At 50.5% G+C, this 24889-nt stretch overlaps 1 protein-coding gene and 1 long non-coding RNA gene across 4 annotated transcripts; one reads left to right on the forward strand and one right to left on the reverse strand.

Moving 5' to 3' along the window:
* Window positions 1-1697: 1697 nt before the first annotated feature.
* Window positions 1698-5820, reverse strand: LOC144277220 (uncharacterized). Its single transcript, XR_013348420.1, has 3 exons — window positions 5731-5820; window positions 3221-3355; window positions 1698-1770 (listed from the first exon to the last, which is right to left on the reverse strand). It is a non-coding gene; the product is annotated as an uncharacterized LOC144277220 (long non-coding RNA).
* On the forward strand, window positions 5068-16601 carry TMEM39B (transmembrane protein 39B). 3 transcript variants are annotated; one of them, XM_077837885.1, is made up of 9 exons: window positions 5068-5169; window positions 6741-6944; window positions 9892-10111; window positions 11166-11249; window positions 12440-12594; window positions 13244-13580; window positions 14847-15034; window positions 15565-15685; window positions 16206-16601. In XM_077837885.1, the coding sequence occupies exons 2-9, from the start codon at window positions 6817-6819 to the stop codon at window positions 16440-16442; spliced, it is 1470 nt and encodes a 489-aa protein (XP_077694011.1). In that variant the 5' UTR covers window positions 5068-5169; window positions 6741-6816; the 3' UTR covers window positions 16443-16601. The 3 variants fall into 3 exon arrangements, with proteins under 3 accessions (XP_077694011.1, XP_077694012.1, XP_077694010.1); XM_077837886.1 differs by having other exon boundaries at window positions 5151-5169; window positions 6824-6944; XM_077837884.1 differs by lacking the exon at window positions 5068-5169 and having other exon boundaries at window positions 5683-6944.
* The last annotated feature ends 8288 nt before the right edge of the window (window positions 16602-24889 follow it).

Genomic DNA, 24889 nt, shown 5'->3' on the forward strand with positions numbered 1-24889 from the left:
ACTGAGGTGGGAGGAGGAAGTGGTAACAGTAGTAAGAACATGTATTTACAAAGACTACCAGTCTGCGTCTTTTTCCTATCGGTTGGGATTACTAAAGTGAGTATCTTATTTTACAACTTCACTGTGATAGCTTTTTATATTTGTGAATGCCCCTGCATGAGAGGGGATCTAATCTTCAGTAGTATATGTTCAGTAGGACAAAAGAGTAAATTACCTAGATAGCTAATTGTGCATCCAATGAAGTGAGCTGTAGCTCACGAAAGCTTATGCTCAAATAAATTTGTTAGTCTCTAAGGTGCCACAAGTACTCCTTTTCTTTTTGTGGCTCAGTATTGCTTTCTGGATTCAGATAGAATTATGATCCCCTGTTATATATACAAGGTTTTGAGGCCAGCTTGGTTTTTAGGAGTAAGGTTGGGCTCTTATTTGACCACGAAAGCAAATGAGGTTTCTATTTAATACAGAATGTGTGCCATCTGTTTTACAGCAGAGCCAAGGATAGTTGATAATTATAAGGGCAACTCTTCCCTTCCTTACCCCTTCCCTTCTTGAACAGTAATACGCTAAATCACGCCCCTGCCTTTCAAAAGAACAAATGGGCATGGGATGATCTGTAAGGTGTTGAGCAGGAATCTGGGAGTGGCATCAGGAGAGGTGAGACACACCAGCTGGGGCACCTTCCTCCCTGGGCCTCTGAACATTGAGTGCCTATTAAGGATTGAAATACCTTGGTTGGGGGATGCAGGCAAGAAGAGGAAGTACTAATAACGAAAGACTTCTGTAAGCTGTTTGGAGAAGGGGGACAGTCGTTTAATACCTTACTCTGTCTTGAGGGGAGAGCTGGTTTCAGGGCATAAATCTTGGTAAGACTTGAGCTTCTGACATTTCGCTGATATGTTGTTTAGACTGTAGGCTTACAAAGGCAGAGACCATCTATTTAATGTGGCTGTAGGGTGGCGAAAATCAAAGGTCTCATAGTTCTGAATATAAATACTATCCCTTTTCTCCCTCCTGACACATACACCAGTAATGAAGTTTGCTGCTAACTTTGCTATTCTGACCAAGCCCTTGAAACCTTCCAGTACTACAGCTTGTTAGTGTCTGCTCCTATCTCAAAATGCTCCATTTTGCAAAATGAGCCAGTTCTACTACTCAGATTTGGGAAACCACAGAGTAATATGAGTGAGCTGGTTTCTTTCATAATGTGGACAGGAACATTCAATCTCATTAACTAACCTAGCCTGTCTTTCAGAAGGGGTCTCTTTGTATGTATGTAAAGAGGACACTGAAGTCTGCTTCCTCACTTGCTTCAGAATCTGGAAGGGAAGTGGTAACTGTCAGCACTGAAATGGAAAGTATGCCTCTTTCCCAGTTAAGCTGCTAGTTCCATTTCTAGCTTTAGAAGCAAACCCAGTAGGAGGTTTTCCCTAAAAATGCACAGGTTTCTACCTTAAATCTCAATGTTTGATGTGCAGTCAGTAATGGTGACCGGGAATCTTTGCAATTACATATAGAACAGAAATTTTTAATGAGTGAAGAATTGTGCTCTTGCAGATGTCTGAATATTCCTTTTCTGTGCATAGCCATCATAAAGGAACATTGGAGGCTGGAAAAGCAGATCCCTTTCACCATCTGGTATTGTCTTGTTTAATGAGTTCACTAATTGTATAAACTGTGTTGCCTCCAGCCAGGACATAGCCGATCCTCTGTCGGATTGTGCAGTATCCCATCGTCTGCACTGTAGCATCGGCAACATCCACAAGTTAGGAGCTGAAATTTAAAAAAAAAAAAAGTGAGGGGGGAATTATTGGTAAGACAAAAGTCAAAATGAATCAAGGCAAATCTTAGTTTCATTATTGCATAGGTAGGAGCTCGGTTACTTAGCAAGCCTAGTCAGGCTAATATTCAGCAATACGTTAACCATATGATTAACATAAGTTTATAGTTATTCCCAGTAGATAAAGGCCTTGACTGTGAATTTCCTTGCTTTCAAATGTGAGATTTTAAGTTTATCCTCCTGCAATTACTACTCTTGCCTGAAGCCATAATTCATGGAGTCTCTATCCAGTCCAGTGCTAGGTTGGATGGGGATCTGGGATGTAGAGAACAGAAGCCATGGTACAGAGAACAAACTACTGCATTTCCTTCCAGGTGGTACACCTGAACATTTGACACATGTTTGAAATGCTTATAATTTAATTACTGGTGCAATGAAATCTATCACAAGTTGAATGTCAGAAATAGTCTCAGACTATAGAGGAATGCAGCGTGACAGGGAGACATTTTAAGAGATCAGAAAGCTGAGTCATGTGAGGCCAAAAGGGTGCTGTGGAGGTGAATGGGATAAGAGTCCTCAAAAATAGAGATTTTAAGTCATTGTATCTGGAAGAGCTTTGCAGAGATTCAGACTGAATGTGTTATGTAGGCAGTTTGTCTTGTTTTAATCTCATTCTAATAAATTTTTAATTAGACTGGTCGGACGTTAGACTGTTGAGAATTTCACACAGATAGTCCTGGAGAGGCTCCTCATTCTTCAGAAATCCATGTACCTTTTAAGGCACAGTTTGGACAGGAGCTAGTCAAATCTGCATTGTTCTTTCCTGTTCCATAAGAGTAGAAATGGTCAAAACTTTACTGCATTTCTGTCCATTAGATGGATTTAATCAGCTGACTAGCTTTTTGGTTTTTATGAGCATGCTGTTGTTTTAATTAGCTACAGATTAGTGTTAGAGGGAAGTTGTATACTGGGGAGTTTCAAGTTATTAGAATAGTCTAATAACACAGGGCAGGAGAGCAGGCTCAAGTCTCCCCAACCATGTTTGTCGGAACATCAGCATTTTCTGTTCTCCCTCTACAGTAGGTGAGAGTCCTAGATTACAGACAGCTCACTGCTAGTGTCATGAGTTGCACTCAGCTATGGGGATTAATCTATGCCCCATAGTCTTCGAGCACAGGGAAGGGTGCATGCTTAGGGGGGTAGGAACTGGGGCAGATTTCAGCTTTGGATCACAGATGCTTGAAAGACCAAAATGCTATTTCTGGGAGGCAGCTGAACCTGCTGTGGTACCACTGGAAGGATGATCTTTTGAGAGATTTCTAAGCGTAAGAGTGTTGGGGATTAGTAATGAAGAGAAAGTAAGGTAACTGCCAGGGTTCTGTTGAGGATTTGTCCCAAAATTCTCTCCTTTCACATTTATTTACACTTAAAGTGCAGTTTTACCTGTTACAAGTGGCACTCAATGTACCTTATCTCCCCAATCATGTGGATGATGTTTTAGGCTGGAGCTCCTTGGCCACCACTTGCAGATGAAAGGTTGCAGCCAGCATTCCATTAGAAGTCCTGTTTTCAGATTGCCTAGAAAAAAATATTAACCATTATTTCTCTAATCATTGGACGACTTTCTAGCCACAGTCGACTCTTCCCAGCCTGGATTGAAATTGCAGTCATGTTAGAGTTAAAGGGCCATTAAACTGCACCTTTTGTGTAATTTTGACATGGACTATTGGGTTCCCCCTAGCTCTGAAAAGGCCTGTTTTTATTTGTAACTTTACAACCAAGGCTACCACCTAGTGCGCCCCCCTCAAAAATAAAAAAATCCTGTATGCAGCACTCAGTAACCTTTTACAACCCCTGTTTCATCAGTTTACAGCCACCTTACATATACAGCTTGTACACCCCTGGGAAGAGTGAAACAGTTTAATATAAAGCCTGCAGCAACATCGTATGGAGTTCTTCAAGCCCAGTAGGGACTTCTGCCTGACCACAACTGGTGAAGGCTCTGACTGAGTTCCCAGGTGTAATTTGTAATAAAATTTTAGGGGGTTCCAGGAACCAGAAGCCCAGTGTTAGAGATCAGCCATATACATTAGCATGTGTCTACTATATATGCTTTGTAGAAGATAAACAAGGGTCTGTATGGTAGGTATGCCCCTCTTCTGGGTTTCTCAGTGAAGTGTTAAAAAAAACAAAAAAAACCACTAGATTGTAAATATATATATACCTATCCCTGAAGAGGGAAAATGCAGCCTGTTTTATAAAAACTATATTTACAGTAAAATTATGCCTACATTCATCTTTCCTATCCTCTGCTGGTTTTTTTAGGTGCTATCTGAGCACCTTACAGTAGGGGTTCTCAAATGGGGTCCGGACCCCTCAGCCTCCATCCTAAACCCTGCTTTGTATCCAGCATTAAAAATGCTGTTAAATATATAAAAAAGTTTTTAATGTATAGGGGGGGGGGAGGTTGCACTCAGAGGCTTGCTATGTGAAAGGGATCACAGGTACAAAAGTTTGAGAACTACTGCCTTATACCATTCCTGGCTGTTTTCCACTCCCGATTTTGTGCTGTACCCCTCCTCTTTCCTCGCAAATGAAAGATCCAACAAAAAAAGGGACAGGGTGCTTTATAACACGTTTTCCTAGCCTCAGTCCTCATGTATGATGTGGTTATTTAGTATAAATGAGAGGGCCGTAGGAGGCCAGATAAAAAATTCCCTGCCTCAAGGGCAGCATGGAGGCAGGGTCTAGGGTCAGAGCCAGAAATAAATACAAAGCAGATGCCAGCACGCTGTAGCTGCGGGAAGGAGATGCAGCCTCTGCCTGTCTGACACCTCACCCACTCAGGTCCACATACAAATTGGGTCAAAATGTACACGCCACTGACTTGAGGCAGTGTGGCCTAGTGGGTACAGCTGAAACGCCTGGGTTCTGTGGGCGAGCAGGGGCAAAGGAGTGGCTGGACATTGTGGCGGAGTGGGGCCAGGGAACCCAGGACTCCGGGGCGGGGAGTAGGGTCTAGGGGCTACAGCAGGGGGAATAGGGGACAGAGAGCCAGGACCGCCTAGGTTCCCTCTAGCTCTGCCCCTGACGCCTTCTTTGCGCTGAGGAAGCCGCTGCCCTACTCCGTGCCTCAGTTTCCCCCTCCGCGCGGAGGCCCGGGGGCGAGGCGATTCGAACACGTGGCCGACTCCACAGCCGGGCGCCGGCCCAGGGGGCGGAGCCCGCTCCTCCGCCCTCCCCGGCGGGGCTCTGCCGCTTTAAGGGGCGGGGCCCGCTCGCGCGGTGAGAAAGTTTGGCCGCTCCTCGCCGCCGTCTCTCCCCTGGCGGCCCCGCCCGCCATATTGTCCCCGCCGCCGCAGGCCGACCTACTGCAGCCGGAGCGGCGATGGGTGAGGGGGTGGGAGCGGCTCGGGCCGGGCCGCCCCGCCGCGCGGGCTCGGAGCCCTGGGCTAGCGACACCCGCCCCTCGGTGTGAGGGGGAGAGGGAGGGGGGGTGGTTCGCACAGGGGTCGGGCTGCAGATCCAGAGACCCGCCCCCCCCCGCCCCCGAGGAGTCCCCGGGCCTGTCCTGAACCTCCAGTGGCCCCCCCCCGGGGGGGGGCTCCTGCTCTGCACCCCCCCCCCCCGCGGCCCTTTCTGCGCATCACCGCTTGGCCGACCTCCCCCCCGCCCCCCCGTGCACGCGCCGCCCCATCGATCTCCCCGGTGGCCGCCCCCCCCCCCCCCCGCCTGCGTGCCCCACACACCCTCCTCTCCGCTGCGCCCTGCCCCCGTACAACCCCCGGGGCCCGGCACCCCCCACCCCCCTCGGCGGCGCCCCACTTCAGCAGGGCCCTTCTGCTGCAGCAGCGTCGGGCCTGGGCTCTTTCGTGCTGCCGGGGGGCGGGGGGGGGACAGGAAGGCGGGGGGGGGGAGGGGAAAGCTCTTTTTAAGTAGTTGTTTTTTCTCACCTGGGAGGTGTTTCCTGTGTGTCTTGTCTGCTATCCAGCGTAGCCGTCCCTAGTTTGCTGGAGGGCAGCCTGGAGGGTAGTTAGTGGGAGCCCTCACACCTTAGTTCATTAACAGGCAGCAGGCTTAAAACAAACAAAAGGGAAGTTTCAGAGCAGCGGCCGCGTTAGTCTGTATCCGCAAAAAGAACCGGAGGACTTGTGGCACCTTCGAGACTAACCAATTTATTTGAGCCTAAGCTTTCGTGTGCTGCAGCTCACTTCATCGGAAGTGTTTCTTCACACACCCCACAGGCAGCCTGTGGATCTCAGAGGATGTTGCGAAGGCCAAGACTATAACAGGGTTCAGAAAGAACTAGATATGTTCCTGGAGGCTAGCTCCACCAATGGCTATTAGCCAGGATGGGCAGGGATGCAAAACCGTGCTCTGAAGTGTCCCTAGCCTCAGTTTGCCAGAAGCTGGGAATGGGGGCCGGGGGATGGATCACTTGATGATTCCCTGTTCTGGTCATTCCCTCTGGGGCACCTGGCGTTGGCCACTGTTGGAAGACAGGACGCTGGGCTGGATGGACCATTGATCTGACCCGCCATGGCCGTGTTTATCTTCTAACTGAGGGGCATGGGTGTTAAGCCTTAACAAAGTTCTAACTGTTAATTGGGATTGAGGTTAAGGGACAATTAAAGACCAATAACACAATAGAGTTTTAGGCAGTCAAGGCTCACAAAAAAACACCCTCCCCTTTTAATGGCTCACGGTGGGTCCAGTAGTATCTTTTATTGGACCACCTACTTCTGTTGGTGAAAGAGACAACCTTTCAAGCAACCCCGAGCTCTTCTTCAGGTCTTTGAGGATCTGGGCCCCTGTACCTACATTGCCTCATCTGTAAAATAGGGATAACGCTATAGGGGTGCTGTGAAGTTAGTCTTTGATGCTTTGAGACGCTAGAGGAGTATGAAAGTTACCTACCTACTCTGCTCCAAATCCATGTGTGTTATAAATCTTTCCTTTTCAGTTTTAAGGACTGAAGAAATAGTCAAACAGTGAGCAGCAGTCAACCTCTCAGGGCAGTCTCCATACCCTTTGTTGTTATGGCAGGGGGAAGGCGGGGCCCTAACCGAACGTCCTACTGCCGAAATCCTCTTTGTGAAACTGGGGCTACTGGGGGTTCTGGACATTCCACAAGTTCATCGGTCACTGGTGTGCGCTCACGTACCAGGTAAATATGCATCCCCTTTATTCCCTTATGTGCTGTGACAGTTCTTCCTCTATGAAACATGTAGTTTGACAATGAGGCTGGTTCATGTTTTTCCATCCTTTACCCTGGCCGTTTTGTCAGTGATTCGGTAACTTTTTTGTTGGTATGCTGATGTCGGGTTGCAGTAGTCTCGCTGATCCATGACAACTTCCCTGGAGTATGTTTTTGTCATTAAAGTAAAGAGTGGAGATTGGGAAATGTGGGTTCTGATACACCCCAGGACTGCCAAGTGCATGTGATGCTTAGTTACCTGAGAGGAGTGTTCTGAAGGACTTTTAGATTCTGCAGGGTGGGGTGCTATAGACAAAGTTTTGGCTCCAGAGTTCTGCTTGGTGGATCAACCCTATCCAGCAGCATATGGCAGCAGTTGGTTAGTACAGACAGATGCAGTCTGCTTTTCTTTCCCAAATCCTAAACTGGTTGAATGGTAGCAACTCAGCCTTGGATTATATGCTTTCACTTTCAATCTGACTTCTGTGGGGAAAGCACAGAGGTTTAGGGAAGGAGAGGGGAAGTGGTGCCAAGTGAGAAATTGAGGGAAATCAACACTTGGATACCCATGTAATGAGCACTTCATAAATACCTTGTATAGAACATCCTTGACACTGCAGGTGAATATCCCTTAACATACTCCCTGATTGTGGCCGTAGGCTGAGGTGTTTCTTTAGTATTACTCATTTACATAGCAGTTCGTCCCAAGGGGTCCAAGCACCTTATCATCCATATACATACAGCAGTCTTGACGTGCATGTGGCCTCCTTGGAGATAGAGGGCAAGCCCCTGTGATGAGCAGGGGAAAGGCTTGGCAGGGTAAGAATCTTATGCTATAAAGAATTCCATTAGATCTTTAGTGTTCGCATAGAGCCTGTGAGGTCTCTGTCTTCTGGACATCTATATTACAGAAGCTCTGTTTCCAGCAGGAGATCCAAAGGCTGAAGGGCTTAATCAATCCTGTGAGTTCTGGGGCTTCGCAGCATGAGCTCTGAAATCTCCGAATGCTAAGTTATCCCTTCAGTGACACATCTGAGCCTCTGCGTACGTCTGCACTGCAATCAGAGGTGTGACTGCTGCACGTGTCAACACACCTGAGCTAGTTTTGATCTAACTAGCTCCAGTAACAATCGCAGTAAGGCCACAGCAGAACCAGTTACCCCGAGTACGTTCCCCAGGTCCAGTGTGGCGGAGTACAGCCTGGGCTGCCCCCCAAGTTGCCGCAATTTCATTGCAATTGTTTGAGCTGGCAGGATCAAAGTTAGTATGGCACGGTCACGGGGTCTCAGACTTGGCGCTCTGGCATGCTCTGAGTGAAGTCAGACAGGACTCTAGTGCAGCGTCTTCCCCTCAGGACACACTCTCACCAGGGCAAAGCTCCTTGGCTTCAGCGCCTCCTGGGTCTGACCTTGGAGTGTTCAGCACCCCTGTTCACAACATGAGCTCCCCACAGTGAGCCCACCTGGATGGGACAGCTGGGGAAACCTTACATGCCGTCCCAAAGAGGCCATGCACCCCACCTCCGCAGTCAGCAGTGACTCTCAGCCAGCGAGGTGAAATAGAAGGGTTTATTAGTCGTCGGAAACACAGTGTAGAACATATCTTGTTAGCACAGTAAGGAGGAACATTCGGCAAAGTCCCTTGTAGGGGGGATCCAGAGCACAGGGCCCCCGGCTCCCCCCAGTCCCAAACCAGGGGATTGACCAGCATGCAGCAGCCCAGCCTCAGTCACCCCCAGCTGTCCCACCTCCATGCTTTGTCTCTTCTCTGAGCAAAGAGGTCACCTGGTGTCCACCTCTCTTTGTTCTCCAGCAGATTTGACTGGCTCCTTGCAGAGGACAGGCTCTGGCCATCAGTTGCAGGTGTCAGCCATTCTGTGTCACACCTGCCCTCTAGGGGTCTCTGCAAGAACAACACAGCCTTATCCCATCACCTAGAAACTTGAGTAATACATAGGTGAAACCGAGGCGTGCATACAGTATTCAGAGAAAACATGAAGGACATTCCCATTTCGTCATGGTCACCTCTGATTGCACTGTAGACTTACCTTTTGTTTAAGGCTTTCAGCCTTCACAGTCTTATATTTTTTAACAGCTTGGATTGAGCCCTCTTTTTCCATTCACTTGATTGGAAGCTTTTCTGCTGTCACTATAGCTGTGACTTTTATGGTTCTGTGTTGGGATTTTTAATGGGAGTTTGGCATCTAATGCTCTGAAGCCCCTTTGGAAATCCAAGACCTAATTACTGAGTGTTGTTGCTTAGGAATCATTCACTGGATGCACCTTGCTTGACTTGCATTTATACCCTTCTCTTTGAGTAAATGGTTGGCAGCTGGAGTTGCTCATGTACACAGGAATACAAACCTGTGATTAAACCTCATGGTTCCTCTGTGGCTTTAAATAGGCTTTAGGAGAATAAGAAATCTCATAATTTATTTTATTTACTTGGATTTTATGGCACCAAATCTTTTGTGCATACACTTTACACTTTATGGAAATAGCAGTGGGAGGCAGAAACACTTGTAACTAGTTTAAAAGGCCACTCGGTGTCCCTGCTGGGCTGCGTGCATAGGAGCTCTGCTCTCAGACCTTGCTCAACGTGGGGGATCCCAAATATAGTTCTTGCTGTACAAACCAAGTGCCATGCCTATATCAGGCAAAACGGTATTGGCACATCCAGAGCATGCGGTGCTACTTCTGTACGTTGTCTCGTATCCACGTGCAACAGATGTCTTTTAAGCATTGGCTCTACCAGTTCATTGCAGCCTCTGGGTGTGGCGTTCAGCTTGGGCTCCTCACTTAGCATAAATCCATCCATCCTCTGCAGTCTGAGTGTGTGGGCTGCTGGTGGGCATTAGGCTGAGGAAGAAAAACCCATCTCAGGGGAGTAACTGGTGGGTTTTGGTTTATCTTGGTAGGAGCGGTTCAGGTACAGGCCTCTCCAGCCCTCCTCTGGCAACCCAGACAGTGGTTCCCCTCCGGCATTGTAAGATCCCAGAGCTGCCTGTGGAGAGGAGTGTCTTGTTTGAACTTCAGCTCTTCTTCTGCCATCTCATTGCTCTATTTGTCCACTACATCAATATCTACAAAACAGTGTGGTGGTACCCACCCTCCCACCCTCCGTCACACACATCACTGGTAGGTATCTGGGTATGTGCTGCTGTACTCCTTTAGATCCCTGCCCCCAGTGTACCTCCACTCTCACTCCCATGTGCATGGCTGCTCTCTCCAGATTGCTGAGCACCCAAAACCTATTCCCTCCCCAACAGATATCCCCGTTCCTCCTGCTCTTTGACAGCATCTGGGTAGATGCTCTCTTAGGACAGCACTTCCGTCTAAGAGCCAGCACCCAATGTAGCCCAGCTCTTGCGACATTGGGATTTTTATAGTGCTGGGCAAAATAGCCCACCTTCCCAGCATCCTGCCACTGTAGGGAGTAGAGGGGTATGTGTTGATTCACTGAGCAGTGATATAACAAGCATTGAAGGGGAAAAAATTGTATTTAAATTGAACATACAAACCCCCTGGCTACCACCAGCTCTTACGTTGAATTTATCTGTAATGTTAAGAATCATGAGATCTGGGATTCCATCCCAATGCAGACTTCCCTTCTTGGAATAGAGTTGATCCTCTTAAATTTAATCCTTGGTGGAGTGGGGAGAAAACGAGCAGCATACAGGAGAGGCGATGAGCAGAGGTGGGGATCCAATGTTTTAATAGAAGCCTCTTTCATGACTGGAACAAGCCGTGGCTCCATCTGGCTGATGTTGTTCTGGGCTGAGGTGTAGAGCTCTCCCGTGGCTTCAGATGCATCACGCAGGGAATTCTGCACTGTGGCCAGTGCCTGCCTTCGCCCATAATACAAAAGCACGGCTTATTGCAGCTCTAGGTCCCAGCAGGCCCGGCTCCGTCTTTATTTGAGTAGCCTGGCTACACTGCATCCTAGGACTTGGTCTCTATAGGGTTCACCTTTTTTGTGAAAGACTAAATGGCTATAATCAGCTCCACTTCATACAGACTAGATGTGGCTCTGAGGCCCCAGATAAATTGTCAAGTGACTTTAATTTGGGCAAAGTTTGGACATCCTGGCACTGTGCACACTTGGCATTCTCCTGATAGTCCAGGAGAAGAGAGGTAGGAGTGGCTCTGTTGCCTGGAGCAAAATGGAAGTGTTTCCTTTTTGTCATTGCAGAACTTTCATCTCATTGACTTCAATGTGCTGACAGTGACGACAATTGTCTTAGCGCGCAGGCTGATCGGTGCCATCGTGAAGGAGGTAAAGCTGCAGGCCAAACTCAGAACTATTCTCTCCTTCCCAACCTTCTCTGACTAGCATCTGTGTTTGCCTTTCTGTATCGTGGATGCATTAGGTAAAAGAATGCCGAGAAGTGAGTTTCAACTCAGTAGAGAGCCTTATCAAGCCAAAACACCAGCCTCATTAGTTGTGTGCACTAGCTGTTATTGCTGAAGTGACATCAGTAAAGCAACAGTTTCTGTAGGACCTGCATAATAGTGGCTACAGAGAGATCTGCAGGTACTCTAAGTGCTTAGAGTGCTGTATGTTTTCAAAGGGCTATGCTGACATGAACTGAGTATAGAAGATTCTTAGAATGGAATGATAAATTTAAAAGAAAAAACTAGATGATAGCTAGTACCTGGCAGCTTAAACATAGGGTGAAGTTTGGACATTCTGGAAGCTGAATGTAAAATTGAGTGTCCCTTTTAAACTTCAGCCTTTTCCCTGCCCTGTTCTGAAGGGTTTTGAACTGACTGCAACATAAAACCTAGACGTGGTTTCCTACTGGCAAACTGATTTACAGAGATGTCGCCATCCATTACTCATATGAGTTTCACTGTATTATGTATATTTGATGGTTACTGAATTCCTAGCATTTCAGTCTGTTGTGGGTTTGCTTTATCCTTTCCTAAAGAATGACGTATGGCTCCTTTCACCTTCCCTTCCCCTTTAGTTACTCCAGCTTCCTGCAGAGAGGAAGCTGAATAACCTAACCGTTTATATTTGCGGATGCATTTGGCTCACTTCAGAGGCTTGCTGCAGAACATTGGATTCTGGAGTTTTTTCTTCCCATTTTGTTCAGGAAAGTAATCTGCTTCTTGCTTGAGCAGCCTTCGAGGCTGCAGGCAGGTGATCCTCCAGGACTAGACAAGACACCACAGGAGCTCGCCGCTCCCCCAGCGGAACAGGAAGTGTATATTAAATCTGTGCCCAGGGTTCAGCTTCTTGATCTTGGAGAGTCCAGATGCAGATTCTGATCTAAGTCAGGCCTCTCTCCTCCAGCTGCAGTCACATGGCACCTGGAGGTCACTCCACCTCCACTACTGTGTGGTGCTGGCTTAGTGGGACCAAGTAGAACTCGTTCACTAGTTACGCTGCTAGTTTCTCCTGTTGGCTTTCCAGAAGGAGATAAGTTGTCTGACTCCTGCCCTGCTCTTTCTCCTCTGCAGGCTTCACAAAGCAGCAAAGTCTCCCTACCGCGCTCCATTTTCCTTGTGATTACTCGGTTTGCAGTCCTCACTGGGACAGGCTGGAGCCTGTGCCGGTCAATAATTCACCTCTTCAGAACCTACTCATTCCTCAATCTCTTGTTCCTGTGTTACCCGTAAGTACCTCTCTTCTCCCGTCTGGGTTTAGATGATGAATTTCTAAAGCTGCCTGTCCAATCAAAGTCTGTTGTTACAATGCCATATGGGGCAAGATGTGGCTTGAAAGTAAATGAGCACTTGACTTCCTTGCCACAGAACTTAACCTTTCACTCTCTTGGTAGATCATAAAGACTATATTAGGTTAGATCTCTTGGGAGCTGGGTATATGTCTTTCCCATTCTACTTGAATGACCTGCCCGGTGAAGGAGTTAACCACAGTTTGCAAATTGCCCAGGGTTTCATAAAAAGACTGTCCACTTTGAGACATCTCATGCCTTAATTATGAGCAAACAGTATTAATATTGGCCGGCCACCTTTGTACACCTTTGTACGGCCATGTACATCCAAAACCTACAGTGCGTATTAGGTGGACCTGATTGTGTTGTCTCTAGCTTCCATTAGCTATGTGGACAATGTCATGTGGCTGTATCCCTCTAGCTCTCCCATTCTAGAATCTGTGTGTGAAGTGGCTCTCGTGATCAAACACCCTTCACAAGGGGATGTTGGGTGCTAAAGCATCTTCAGTATCATGGGAATGGCAGTCAGACTGGGGGGAGGAACTGGGGGTGATGATGTTACAGCCTTCCTGCCCATGTGCTTTTCCAGGTTCGGCATGTACATTCCTTTTCTCCAGCTGAACTGTGACTTTCGGAAGACGGCCCTCTTCTCCCAAGTGGCTAACATTGGCCCCCGAGAGACAGGGGACGTGAACTCCAGGGGTAAAGACTATCTAACGGTTTTAAAGGAGACCTGGAAGCAGCATACCAGGCAAATGTATGGCATGGAGGCCATGCCCACCCATGCGTGCTGCCTCTCTCCAGACCTGATCCGCAATGAGGTGGAGTATTTGAAGATGGACTTTAACTGGAGGATGAAAGAGGTGCTGGTGAGCTCCATGCTCAGTGCCTATTATGTGGCCTTTGTGCCTGTCTGGTTTGTGAAGGTGAGTGCCAATGCACCCTTATGTGCTCACCGCTCTAGCGTGTGCTTCGTGTAATTCCTCCCACTCATGGGACAAGCGAGGCAGTTTTGTTTCAGTCGCTAGCAAAATCGGACGCTGGTCCGGTACGGCCGCGATATGGTTAGTTCTCACCCGATGTATGGAAAGTGGGTACAGTAAGTCTAAGGGCTGGTCTACACACACATTCCTCAGAGACTCCTGTGTGGACAAACTTAAATCAATTTACACCTGGCTTATATGGATTTGCTTAATTCTGAATTGCCTGTGATGTCGTTAGTTTTGTGGAGTAAAAGGGGTCTGAATGTTGAGACGCTTGAAAGAAATAGAAAAGTGTAAATTTAACTCTGTAATACAATACAGAATCCTACTGTGTGTTTCAGCCACTGAACTCTCTGATTACCTTGAGTTACACAAACTTCTATATTCCTGTCATCCATGGCAAAGCGTCATATGCTTGTTCCATCCGTTGGGGTGAAACTCTTTTCCCCCTTGGAGTTACAAAATTTCTTCTTTGGTTATGGCCAAGCCAACTTTTCATGAACTGTAATGTCTAGTTGGGACATATTCAAGACACGAGTAAGACTGATTTTCTTTTCTTTCCTACCTCTCTTTAGGGAGGGGGTGAATTGTAATAGAGGGGACTCTCCCCCATCTATTTTATTGGATTTTCACAGTAAGTTGTACTGTACAGCAAATGTATTTGGATGAGTATAAAACGAGACTAGAGACTTCAGGGACCTATTGTAATCTGCCATGCCTCCGGCTTCGTGGCTGTCACTTTTGCAAGCCATGGGAATAGAACTCAAAGCCGCCTGCTCTAAGAGTGCAGGCCCCCTACTGTTTGAGCTAAAGCAGAATCATTGTTTGCTTCTAGCAGTATGGGGTCTATGAGCAGTAGTGATTCTCCCAGTGGCATCGAGACAGAGTATTGCAGCATAAGTGTCAGTTGTGGAATTCATGCTCAGTCACTGTCCCCCTCGTACGCAGAAGAGTGACTGTTGCCCGAATAGGACCCCTTCTCCCAGCTGGTCGTAGATTTTTGCATCTGAAGTGTTCTCTTGGTTGGCCAATTACTGCTGAATGCAGGGCTGGTACAGCTGCTGCCCTGCTCTGCCTCTGATTTCTCAAGCAGGAATAATTGCTGCTGTGAAAAGGCACCGGTTCGCTTGAGTGCCTCGTGTTCGAACTCTGTTTTCTTGGGTCAGGGTGTCCTAATGCATTTTTACACTGTATTCCTGCCCCCCACAGAATACTCAGTACTACGACAAACGGTGGTCGTGTGAGCTGTTCCTGCTGGTATCCATCAGTACGTCTGTGATTCTGATGCAGCATCTCTTGCCTGCCCGCTACTGCGACCTCCTCCACAAAGCTGCAGCACACCTGGGCTGCTGGCAGAAGGTCGATCCTGCCCTATGCTCCAATGTGCTACAGCATCAGTAAGGACCTCTCCCACTGGCTAGCACTGGTTTGTTCTCTCTTGTATGCTGGCTCTTGTCATGCTGGGGTGGGGAAAAAATCTGCCAGGCTGCTATTCACCCTTGGGGAGAGATCTCTCTCTAGGTTCAGCAACAGGAAAATGAAACTGGAGTTGCTCCGTGTGGCTGCTAATCAGCCTAATGCTGTATGGGCATGATCTGTCCCATCCACTACCGAACGCAGCAAGCAAACCTCTGGTTTGTTGGTGAGCAGTGACAATGGCTATGAAACTCTTAGTTGTAGAGCTCGACGAGCCAAATTCTGTCCTCGCAAATAACCGCAACTTTACGTCTTAGCAAATAGTTAGAAGAGACCTTAGTGACACTCAGGGATTAGGACTGTCAATGGCTGCATTGGTGCAGCCCTCCCAGCTAATAGGGGAATGCCATTAACCCCCCTGCAGAAGCTCTGTTCAGAGCCGCAGCCAGCTGCCATGTGACTGATTTTGTCATTCTGGAGGTGGAACTAAGGGAGTTGGTTTCTCTTGCAGGTGGACAGAAGAATGCATGTGGCCACAGGGGGTGCTGGTGAAACACAGCAAGAACGTGTACAAAGCTGTGGGCCATTACAATGTGGCTGTGCCATCCGACGTGTCTCACTTCCGCTTTCATGTAAGCCGGCGTTGTTCCTCCTTTATTATTAGAATTATTTGTAGCACCATAGCGCCTAGACAGGATCAGGGCCCCATTGCCTGGGGCACTGCACAGACATATAGGCAGTCCCTGCCCCAAAGAACTTAGTCTAAATAAACGAGAGACACAAAGTTGGAAGGCCAGCAGGCACCGAGTGGTGAAGTGACTTCCTCACGATCACACAGCAGGGCAGTGATAGAGCCAGGAATAGCCCCTGGTATGAGTCTTACTCCTGTGCTTCCTCTCTCCCTGTCCCAAGCCTCTCCTGAGCACTAACAATGGGGGAGCTTTCTGAGAAGGACCTCTGTGCACTTGTTCTGGGGAGCAGAGCACCGAAGTTCTTTTCATTTGTGAGCAAGAAGGGAACGTGCTGCTAGGTGTCCAGAAGTGAAATCTTAGTACATTTGCTCATGGAGCATTCATTCCTGATGTGTCCTGTATTTCCTGTGGAGCGTCTGACTCCCATGCAGCACCTTACCCTGGGCTCTTTATCCTCCAGTTCTTTTTCAGCAAACCGCTGAGGATCTTGAACATTTTAATTCTGCTGGAAGGAGCTGTCATCTTCTACCAGCTCTACTCATTGATCTCGTCAGAGAAGTGGCACCAGACCATCTCGCTGGCTCTCATCCTCTTCAGCAATTATTACGCCTTCTTTAAGCTGCTGCGTGACCGGCTGGTACTGGGAAAAGCTTACTCATACTCTGCCAGCAGAGACTCAGAGCAGAAGTTCAATTAAATCGCACTGCTGCTCAGCTTGTATTACAAAAAAAAACCTTAAAAAACAAACAAAAAAAAAAACCACAAACAACCTCAGAGCTTTGTATTTTTGTTACCACTGCTTTTTTCTTTGATAACTGATGTAATTAAAAGGAAAAAAATATTTTTGTACTCCCAACAGCTGTTTGTGTGTTTATTTAGCCGCATCAAACAATAAGCCTTCCACATCCTATCTTTACTTAAAGGGCATCTCCACATTAACAAATGACTCTGAACCTCCATTCTTGACAGGTGCAAATGTTGTTTATTGTGGGGGAAGAGGATGTTGGGAGGGGTCTGCCTGTGGAGTTGGGGAGGAATGAATAGATCAGTGTGGTCATGTTTAAGAGCTGCTTGTTGGTTGGGAGCAGTCAAGCCAAAGGCCCTGTCTGCAGGAGGAGTTTGTACTGACTCGGTGAAAGTGGCATGGCCCTTTGTGTGGACACGTGGTTTGAGTGCCTTCCTGTGATTTAGCTTAAATCAAAATAAATGCTCACAAAAGGGCGTCGTGCCACTTTAACTTCATCTATTTGGAACCAGATGATTTGGATCAGTGAAATTTCTTCTCTCTTAGGCCTTGACTACACCATTTGGTTTAAAAATCGTATTTAAAAACCAACAAAACCTGCTTTCTTTCACTCTCACTGGCACTCCCTGAGATGATTAGAGTAAGGCTTTGTTTACCCTACAGACCTCTTCACGCTCCTGACCATCACAGCTACGCCAGAAGACAAGTGATCCCTGACCCACAGAGCTGGGCTGGCAGAAGCCCCTAGTGTAGACACAGCTAGATTGGCAAAACTGCTGTTACATAGATGGCTTGTTTTGCTTGGGGGTATGTGCAGTTTTACTACTGTGGTACAAAGTGCAGCTTTGCTCGCATTGCTGCGGCCACATGGAGTGCTTTGCTACTGTCGTGAACTGGTAAAGGAGTCCTTGTGTAGACACAGCCTTATGGGGAATTAACCCTCTACTTTTCCTGTCTCCCTCTGGGGCTGGGTTTACACTGCATACAAATAGCCTGGCCAGATTTACTCTGTGGGTCTTAGGCACATGGCAGCCCTGTGCTCGGGGAGTTTCTGGGGCCACAGCTTCTGCAGTGGGAGGGTTGCAAACACTGCATTCTAAGCCAAAAACTCTGGTATTTTACCAAATGGAAATATTTGGGGTTGTCTTTTTTTTTTATCCTGTTTTATACTAAACGACCTGACCCTGGCCCTCTGAAAGGAGAGTGGCTTGTGCGGTGGGGAGGTTCTATAAAGGTCCAAAGGCTTTGAACACAAAGAACTGGTGGATCTAGCTCCAGTACCTGCTGGGCTATACCTGTATTTCTAACTGGCTCATTGCTGTGAGTTTATAGTGTGTGATTCACGCTTCTCAACTTCCTATGTTTGCGCTGGAGCAAGGACAGCTGGTGGGGATGTTGTTTTCAATAATGCCTAATTATGTTTTTGCAGCAGGATAAGTTATTGATTAAAGACATTTTGTAAGTACCCATGATCTGGGGTAATCAGTCATTCAAGCAACTTTCCTACTGTTCGGCAATTTCTAAAAAATAAATCTCTAAACAGCTGCCTTTAAAGTATTCTTTGCAAGGCAAACCATGTGGAAGTGACAACTGGTGTAAACTAAGCTTTGAAACTGTTTCCCCCCCCCAGCTCCAGTCATTTCCTAGTGACCTACAATGGAAAAATAAATTGCCCTTGTCCTTTCTTTTTTTGTAAAAAAAACAAGTGTCCCCCTCTCCCTCCAGCTTCCTTCATTTATTTTATTTTCCTGCACTAGAAGTTCAGGTCATGCCTAGGCTGGAGTCTTCTGTGGTGTTGGAGACCTAGTGCAACGAATGACATCACAAAAGTAAAGTTGGAGTAACAAGGTAGGGGACCGATGGTTGCTGGTGGCAGCTGTTTGTTTAGCTGCAGTGGCCAGTACTTTAGTGAGGGGAAGACAACCCTGCCCTTTCCATGAAGGGATTCACAGGGCTCCTTGGGAGCTAGAAGTCTTCATGAGAAGACCAGCCTTGACCTTCCTGCTTTGAAAATGAAAAGCAAGCAGCGGTTTTTTTTAAATCCAGGCCTCCTGATCCAGCATCAAGAAGCAAAACGAGGGCGCAGATCTCATCTTTACAATATTCTTGGCCTCTTACCTTTAAAAAGGAGGCCTGAGGCCTGTCCCACCCCAGAACAAAACGCTTTTCCCCAGCTGTATGCAGCCCCTGCAGGCAAAACTTATATAAGTGCCCCAGCCACCTCCACAGCAGCTGTCTCGGGATGGTGCAGGCCGGGGGAATCTGTAATCCACCCCTTAGTGATCGTGAATCTTCAGCGGGACCACTACACCTGAGAGCCCATTTTCAGAGGACGTGATGCATGCTGCACATCCTGCCGCGTTCCCCTTCGGGGTGGGGGAGAAGCTGGAATTCTGGCGGTTTAGTGTGAAAGGGCACTCTGCAACCCAAATCCCTGCTGGGGGCGTGCCAGCTGCTGGCACTAGTGGGCAGCAGAGAGCTGCTCCTCCCCTAGGCTTTCATCTTTGAGGGGTGATGGCAGGCTGGCATCATTCTGTCAAACCCAGCCAGCTCTTCAGCTCAAGGCTGCAGCTGGCTACAGTCAGGAGCAGGGAAAAGTGATTGGGGCCATGCAAATGGCCTGGAACAAAGCAACTTAGGGGAACTGGTGTGTAAGGGGAGACCTCCAGAAAGTCAAGCCCGCCGGCGCCGCAGCCTGGAGGAAGCATGGGACAGGGGCTGGCACAGCCCAAGACAAGGCAGGTCTCGTTCAGACATGTCCCTGGAATGGCCGCAGCAGGAGCGGTTACCCCGACGTGTAGGGAGGGAGCCACTGCTGACCCACATAATAACAGAGATTGCTGCAACTGAAGGCCATGACACCTACCCAGTCATGAGGGCAGGCCCCCATCCTGCATCCCACCCCTGCCAACTGCACCCAGCAACACTTAGGAATGGGCGCACCGAAACCAAAAGCAAAGAAGAAGAAACACTGCCTGCTTCCCAGCGTGAAGGCGGATGCATGGCCTTGGCAGACGGGAGGGGAGGGAGTGGCACTAGAAGGTGGCATGTCCAATGCACGGTGACCCTGGGTTCCTCCCAGTGCTCCACCTGCCTGATCATTATTTGATGGACATGCGCCCCGTAAGGCCGGGTGCATGGCAGCTGTCCCGGAGCTTTTCCAGGCTAATGCCCTGCCTTGTCCCTCATCTGGGGAGGAAACTCCACCTCAGCAGCCAGGCCAGGCAGTCTCAGTGCTGAGACAACACCAGCCCAGCCCAGGTGGGTGGGGATCGCGGGGGGGACCAGGGGCTGAAGTGTCGATAGGCGCTTGGCTGGAAAGAAGCTGTAATATACTGGCTGAAAGGGCCCCCCCCACCCCAATCGCCTTAGAGCCAATCACTCAACTCTATCCAGCCAGTAGTTAGAGGAACGAGAGGTTCCACAGTGTCCAATGGGCAGGGAGAAGCCGCTAGCAACTAGGGACAGAAAATGCACTAATCAGGAAAACCCAGGGCTCCGCTGGCTGTAGGATGGCTGGATCACTTCAGCATGTGCAAAGCCGCCACGTTAACGAAGAGACCCGCTCAGAAAGGGCGAGCGAGCGACTAAGAGCCCCTTAGGGCCAGGGCCTGTCTTTGTGGTCTGTGTCTGCAGAGACCCTGACTGGGGCCCTCCCTCGGTGCTACAGGACTGCAAATCAATAATCCTGCATCATGGCAGCTGCCAGCGGGACGCCCATTACAGGGCCAGGCCTCATACCCAGGAACAAGCAGGGGCGTGACAACCCTGAGCCCGCGCTCCTGAGCGAGAAATGCATGTCATGCTGCACTTTCTGGCCCCTGCAGCCCCCGCCAAGTGCCCAGCTCCTGGCGTGGCAGGGTGGCTTAGTCTAGGGGCACTTGTTTATTCTAAGCCCCTTGCTTTTTCACCTGCCGGTGCTGCTCACACACCCGACCACCAGGTGGCCCTCCGGCCATGCCCGAGTCTCAGGCTCTGCAACAGATGGGCACTTTGTTTTGCCAGCCTCTATATGCAGGGGAGACAATAACCCTGAGCCTGCCTGGTCCCCACCCTCCCCATCTCCCATATGCATTTGCTTTACTTCGGCTGCACTGCCAAGCTCGTTCTGCGGCACCAGGGCCCCCTCTGGCCTAGGGCAGAGCGGTGTGTCTGACGCACGCAGCTGGGGGGGACGGTGGGATGCCGAGAGCCATGCACAGCTATAGCGCTGGGATCAAACGTACCTTGGGTCACAAGTGCAGCGAGCCAGGCGGGCTCAGCCCTTATACCGAGCGCCGAGTTTCCTACGCTGGTCTGTGCAGAGCAGCCTGGGCACACAGTGCTGGTTCGCCTCCCACTTCCCGTGGCTAAAGTGCACTGAAAAGACACTGAATACACCATCAGTTAAAACCAAGGCGTCCGGTGGCAGACTAACAGATTTAGTTGAGCATAAGCTTCCGTGGGTAAAAACCCCACCAGTGGGTTTTTACCCTAACACGGCTACCCCCTGAGACTTGACCCCCCATCCCTTAACTACTTCCTTGTAGGCGCTTGGTCACATCAGCAAAGGTTGGCGCTGCCACAGGGAGAGCTGTGTCCCTGTCGCCCCCGCGCCCCCCCCCCCCCATGACAATGTCTGTGGCTCCCTGACCCAGTGCGGGTTTAGCCTCCGCACACGAGGTGGGAAGACCATCTAGGAGCCCAGACCGCTCAACTGTCCAGCTGGAACCAGGCGGAAGGAAGGACAGTCTGGCTTGAGCACAGTCTGGGCCCACAGGGCGCCCTGAACCGCCACGTGCCTCCTGCTTCCTGCGCAGCATGCGAAGAATTGGGGCTTCCAGCAAAGCAAGCAGCCTCTGCCACCCGGGAGGGTCTGGTCCGCAGCGGCGTGCGCTCCAGCACGTCCCATTCAAGGCCTCCGTGGGGGAGTCAGTGTGCCCCTTTGTACCCCCGGGACATGTCTGTTCCTCCGTGTGCTCCTACAGGGCTTTGAGCAGTAAGAAAACTCCCAGGGCAGGTGAGGCCAGCGTCCAGCTGGGCTCTGCAGCTACTGGCCTAGTGTGATTCCTCCCTGGCTGCTGGAACTGGACAGGGAGGGGCGGTGATGCTTTGGGCAGCCAGTGACCCCCGGGAGGGGCGGGGCGGTGCAGGCTCTCCAGCCACTGGCCCCAGCATGCTTTGCTCTTGCTGCAGCTCGGAGAGCTCCTGCTGGCAATCTAGGCCACCCGAGCACCATCTGTGCCAGCAAGATTATTGCAAATGAAATAAGAAAGGTCTTAGCCCAGAGATTAAATATTTAATAGCCGTGTTTATTCCACGGAGAAGAACATTCCTCCGTGAAGGGAGCTGGCAGGGCAGGGCAGGAACTGGCTTTTCATAGCCCTCCCCCCGCCCCGGTTCCACCTGCAAACCCAGGGAGACTGATGGGTGCATCTCCAGCCCTGACCCTTCGCCGTCACTGCACTCACCCTCACGGGTGCAAGCAGGTCTTGACCTAGACAGCTACCCTGGGCCTCATTGCTCTGGCCAGGCCTGTGCATGGAGCACTTTGCCAGTAGCCTGGCGAAGCAGTCCCAGCGTGGACACAGCTTGTGCTGGCAAACCTGCCCCGCCCCGCCAGAGAAACAAGCTAGAACGTACCCGTGTAACTGCATCTGCCTGTGGGGCTCCTGCCAGCACAGCTCTATCCCTCAGGGTCCCCCCGCTTCACACCCCAGACCAACAGAGCTGGCCCCTCCCTCGCCCAGGGGTTCCACCCAGATCTTTCCGCTTGTTCGGCCTGCCGAGCACTAGCCCTGGGGCAGGCCCAGCTGGCGATTCAGTCTCCATGTTCATCATGGAGCCTGCCCCCCCGCACCCCACCCCATAGGGGAGTCTCCCCCCTGCCCCATGGCTGCGCTCACATGCCCTCCTCTCTCTTGCGAGCTGCCTGTGGCTTCTGGGAGGTGAATGAAATAGAGCGGCTGAGAGATGGTGCAAAGCCAAGCCACTGGCTGTTTCCACAGCAACAGCTGAGCGCTGATTTATTTCCAGGGTAATTAAAAATGCCTAGAGCAAAGCAGCAGTGCCCCCCCCCCGCCACCCACCCAGCCACCCCCGCATTGGGCCACCTCCCCCACAGACCCTTCAGCCCTCAGACGCACCACCCCAGAGCCCTTCCAGGCCATGCAGGCTCACAAGAGCAGGCACTGGCAGATGGGGGCCCAAAGGGCGGGGAAATGAAGGGAGCGTGTCCCCCACGTCCCACCCTGAGAGGGGGGGGCTCTCTCCAGTCCTTCCCCCCACCCAGCACCTTGTCGTCCCCTTGTCTCAAGAGCTGCCTGCAATTTGCATTGGGCTGCAGGTCAGGGAACGTCCAGCTGGTGGGGTGTGACCCGCACCCCCCCACACACTTCCAACTCTCATCCCACCAGAATGGCCCCAGGGGCCCGGGAGCTGCACTAAGCCAAGGGCTGCTGCAAAGGGTTCTTGTCCTGGAGTCGCCCCCCTCCTGCAGGCAGGCCTCGAATTCAACTCAGTGCAGCTTAGGAGCCAGCCCCCCTGCTGGCCCCCAACCTGTCTCTGTGACGGTGCCCTAGCCCGCTGGAGGGCAGCTGCCAATCAGGGCCCAAGAGGGCCAGCATGGAATTAAGGCTGGTTTGAGGCTGCAACCGCTGAGGGAGAGCATGTCAGCGCAGCCATGGGGCTGGGGGGAGACCCGGAGGGAGGACGAGAGACACGGGCAGGGGGCCAGCAGGGCTCCACAGGCGAAACAAAGGGGCCAGTGGGCAGAAACATCCAGCAACTACCAGTACGTATGCTCCTCACCAGCAGGGAGGTAGGTAAGATTGCATCATCAGCCCCCCTGGCGTGGAACCAGTGTCTGCCCCCCCCGGCAGCTGCAAAGGGCCCCGCAGCCATTGGGGAAAGCAGAGGAGAGTGCGGGAGGCAGAGGGTCTCAGGCTAGAGCAGACCCCATTCTGTGTGTGGAAAGCGCTATGGGATCTGTCATGGCCACAAGTAGCCGGGACCTCGGCTTCCCGTCATCTCACAAGCCAGGCCAGATGGCTGCTCTGAGAGACGGAAATAAATGGCCCGTCCCCAGCCGCATGTTCCCATCACCAGGCACGGAGGCAGCCGGATCGGCTCGACGACAGGAAGGGCTTTGGGATGCAGGCGCCAGGGTAACATCCACAGCAGCTGCTCCAGGAACGGGGGCTTGTGTGACTCCCCCAGAGCAGCCACTGGGGATCCTGGGGATCCTTGCAATGCTGCGTGCCTGGAGCTTTCAGGATTAGCTTCCAGGATCCCCCCACCCCGAAGGGGTTAGCTCCTGGCCATCCTTTTGGGGTGTGAGAGGAAAGGCTGCCCTGCAGATATGTGTGAAAGGACGCGCTGCAACCCAAATCCCTGCCAGCTGGGCGTTCCAGCTGCTGGCACTAGTGGGCAGCAGAGAGCTGCTCCTCTCCCATCGCCAGCTCAAGGATGGGGCTCCCTGGAGTCAGGAGCCGGGGAAAGGGATTGGGGCCCTGAGAACCCGGGAAAGCTAGGGTGTAAGGGGGAGGGGTGAAAGGTGGGGGGTGGGGCGGGGACAACGAACCTGCAGAAAGCGCTGCAGCCTGGAGGAAGGATGGGACAGGGGCTGGCACAATCCAAGACAAGGCAGGTCCAATTCAGACACTTCTCTGGACCCGCCTCGGGGAAGCGGTTACACCGGGAAAGGACCTGAGTGGACCCAAGTAATGACAGAGGTGGCGGCAGGGCAGGACATCTACAACCCAGAGACACTTATTAAGGAGCACCCAGAAAACAAAGGAGAAGGAAACTCTCCATCTGTTTCCCAGAGTGAAGGCGAACGTGTAGGGCTGCCCCCAGCCGAGCTGCCCTCTGAAGTCCTGCAATGTGGATTTCAGGGCAAAGCTGAATCCGTGTCCCTGCCTGTCAGCAGGATGTAAACAGACATTGTGCAAACCAGCGTCTTCAAACAAGAGAGCGGAGAAGAGCTGGGCTGCAGCTTCTTCCTCACGCTTCTCATGCATCCAGCGGCGACAGGCCTGTGTTACCCCCTTCTGCGCCCCAAATCTGGGACTGTCTTCCCTATGCAGATGACCTCATTGTGTTACCCACTGAGCACGGCACCTCCTGCTGGAGATGAGCTGCAGCACATGGGCCCCAGGAAACAACCTGGAAAAGAACAGCAACCGGTCAAGCCCCCAAACAAACAAACAAAAATCAAACGACCCTTCACCAGGAGCAGAGCTAGGCTCCAGTGTGACTCTGCATCCCTCTGCTTCACAGCTTCAGAGTGGCTGTGAGAACAGTCCAAGAGAAAAGCACTGTGTGTTTTCTGCACTATGACAGCAACAACCTGGGATCAGACTTTGGCGAAGGTTTATAACGTAATCCAACCCAAGATCAGACACTGCACATCTCAAGTC

This window comes from Eretmochelys imbricata, chromosome 19 (assembly GCF_965152235.1).
Source record: "Eretmochelys imbricata isolate rEreImb1 chromosome 19, rEreImb1.hap1, whole genome shotgun sequence".
In the NCBI taxonomy this organism is placed as follows: domain Eukaryota; kingdom Metazoa; phylum Chordata; order Testudines; family Cheloniidae; genus Eretmochelys; species Eretmochelys imbricata.

Bases quoted from the DNA above. Each gene is read 5' to 3' on its own strand.
- TMEM39B (XM_077837885.1), top strand. From the start codon at position 6,817: ATGGCAGGGGGAAGGCGGGGCCCTAACCGAACGTCCTACTGCCGAAAT. The intron at 11,250-12,439 runs GTAAAGCTGCAG...TCTCCTCTGCAG, and splicing joins TCGGTGCCATCGTGAAGGAG to GCTTCACAAAGCAGCAAAGT. The intron at 13,581-14,846 runs GTGAGTGCCAAT...TGCCCCCCACAG, and splicing joins TGCCTGTCTGGTTTGTGAAG to AATACTCAGTACTACGACAA.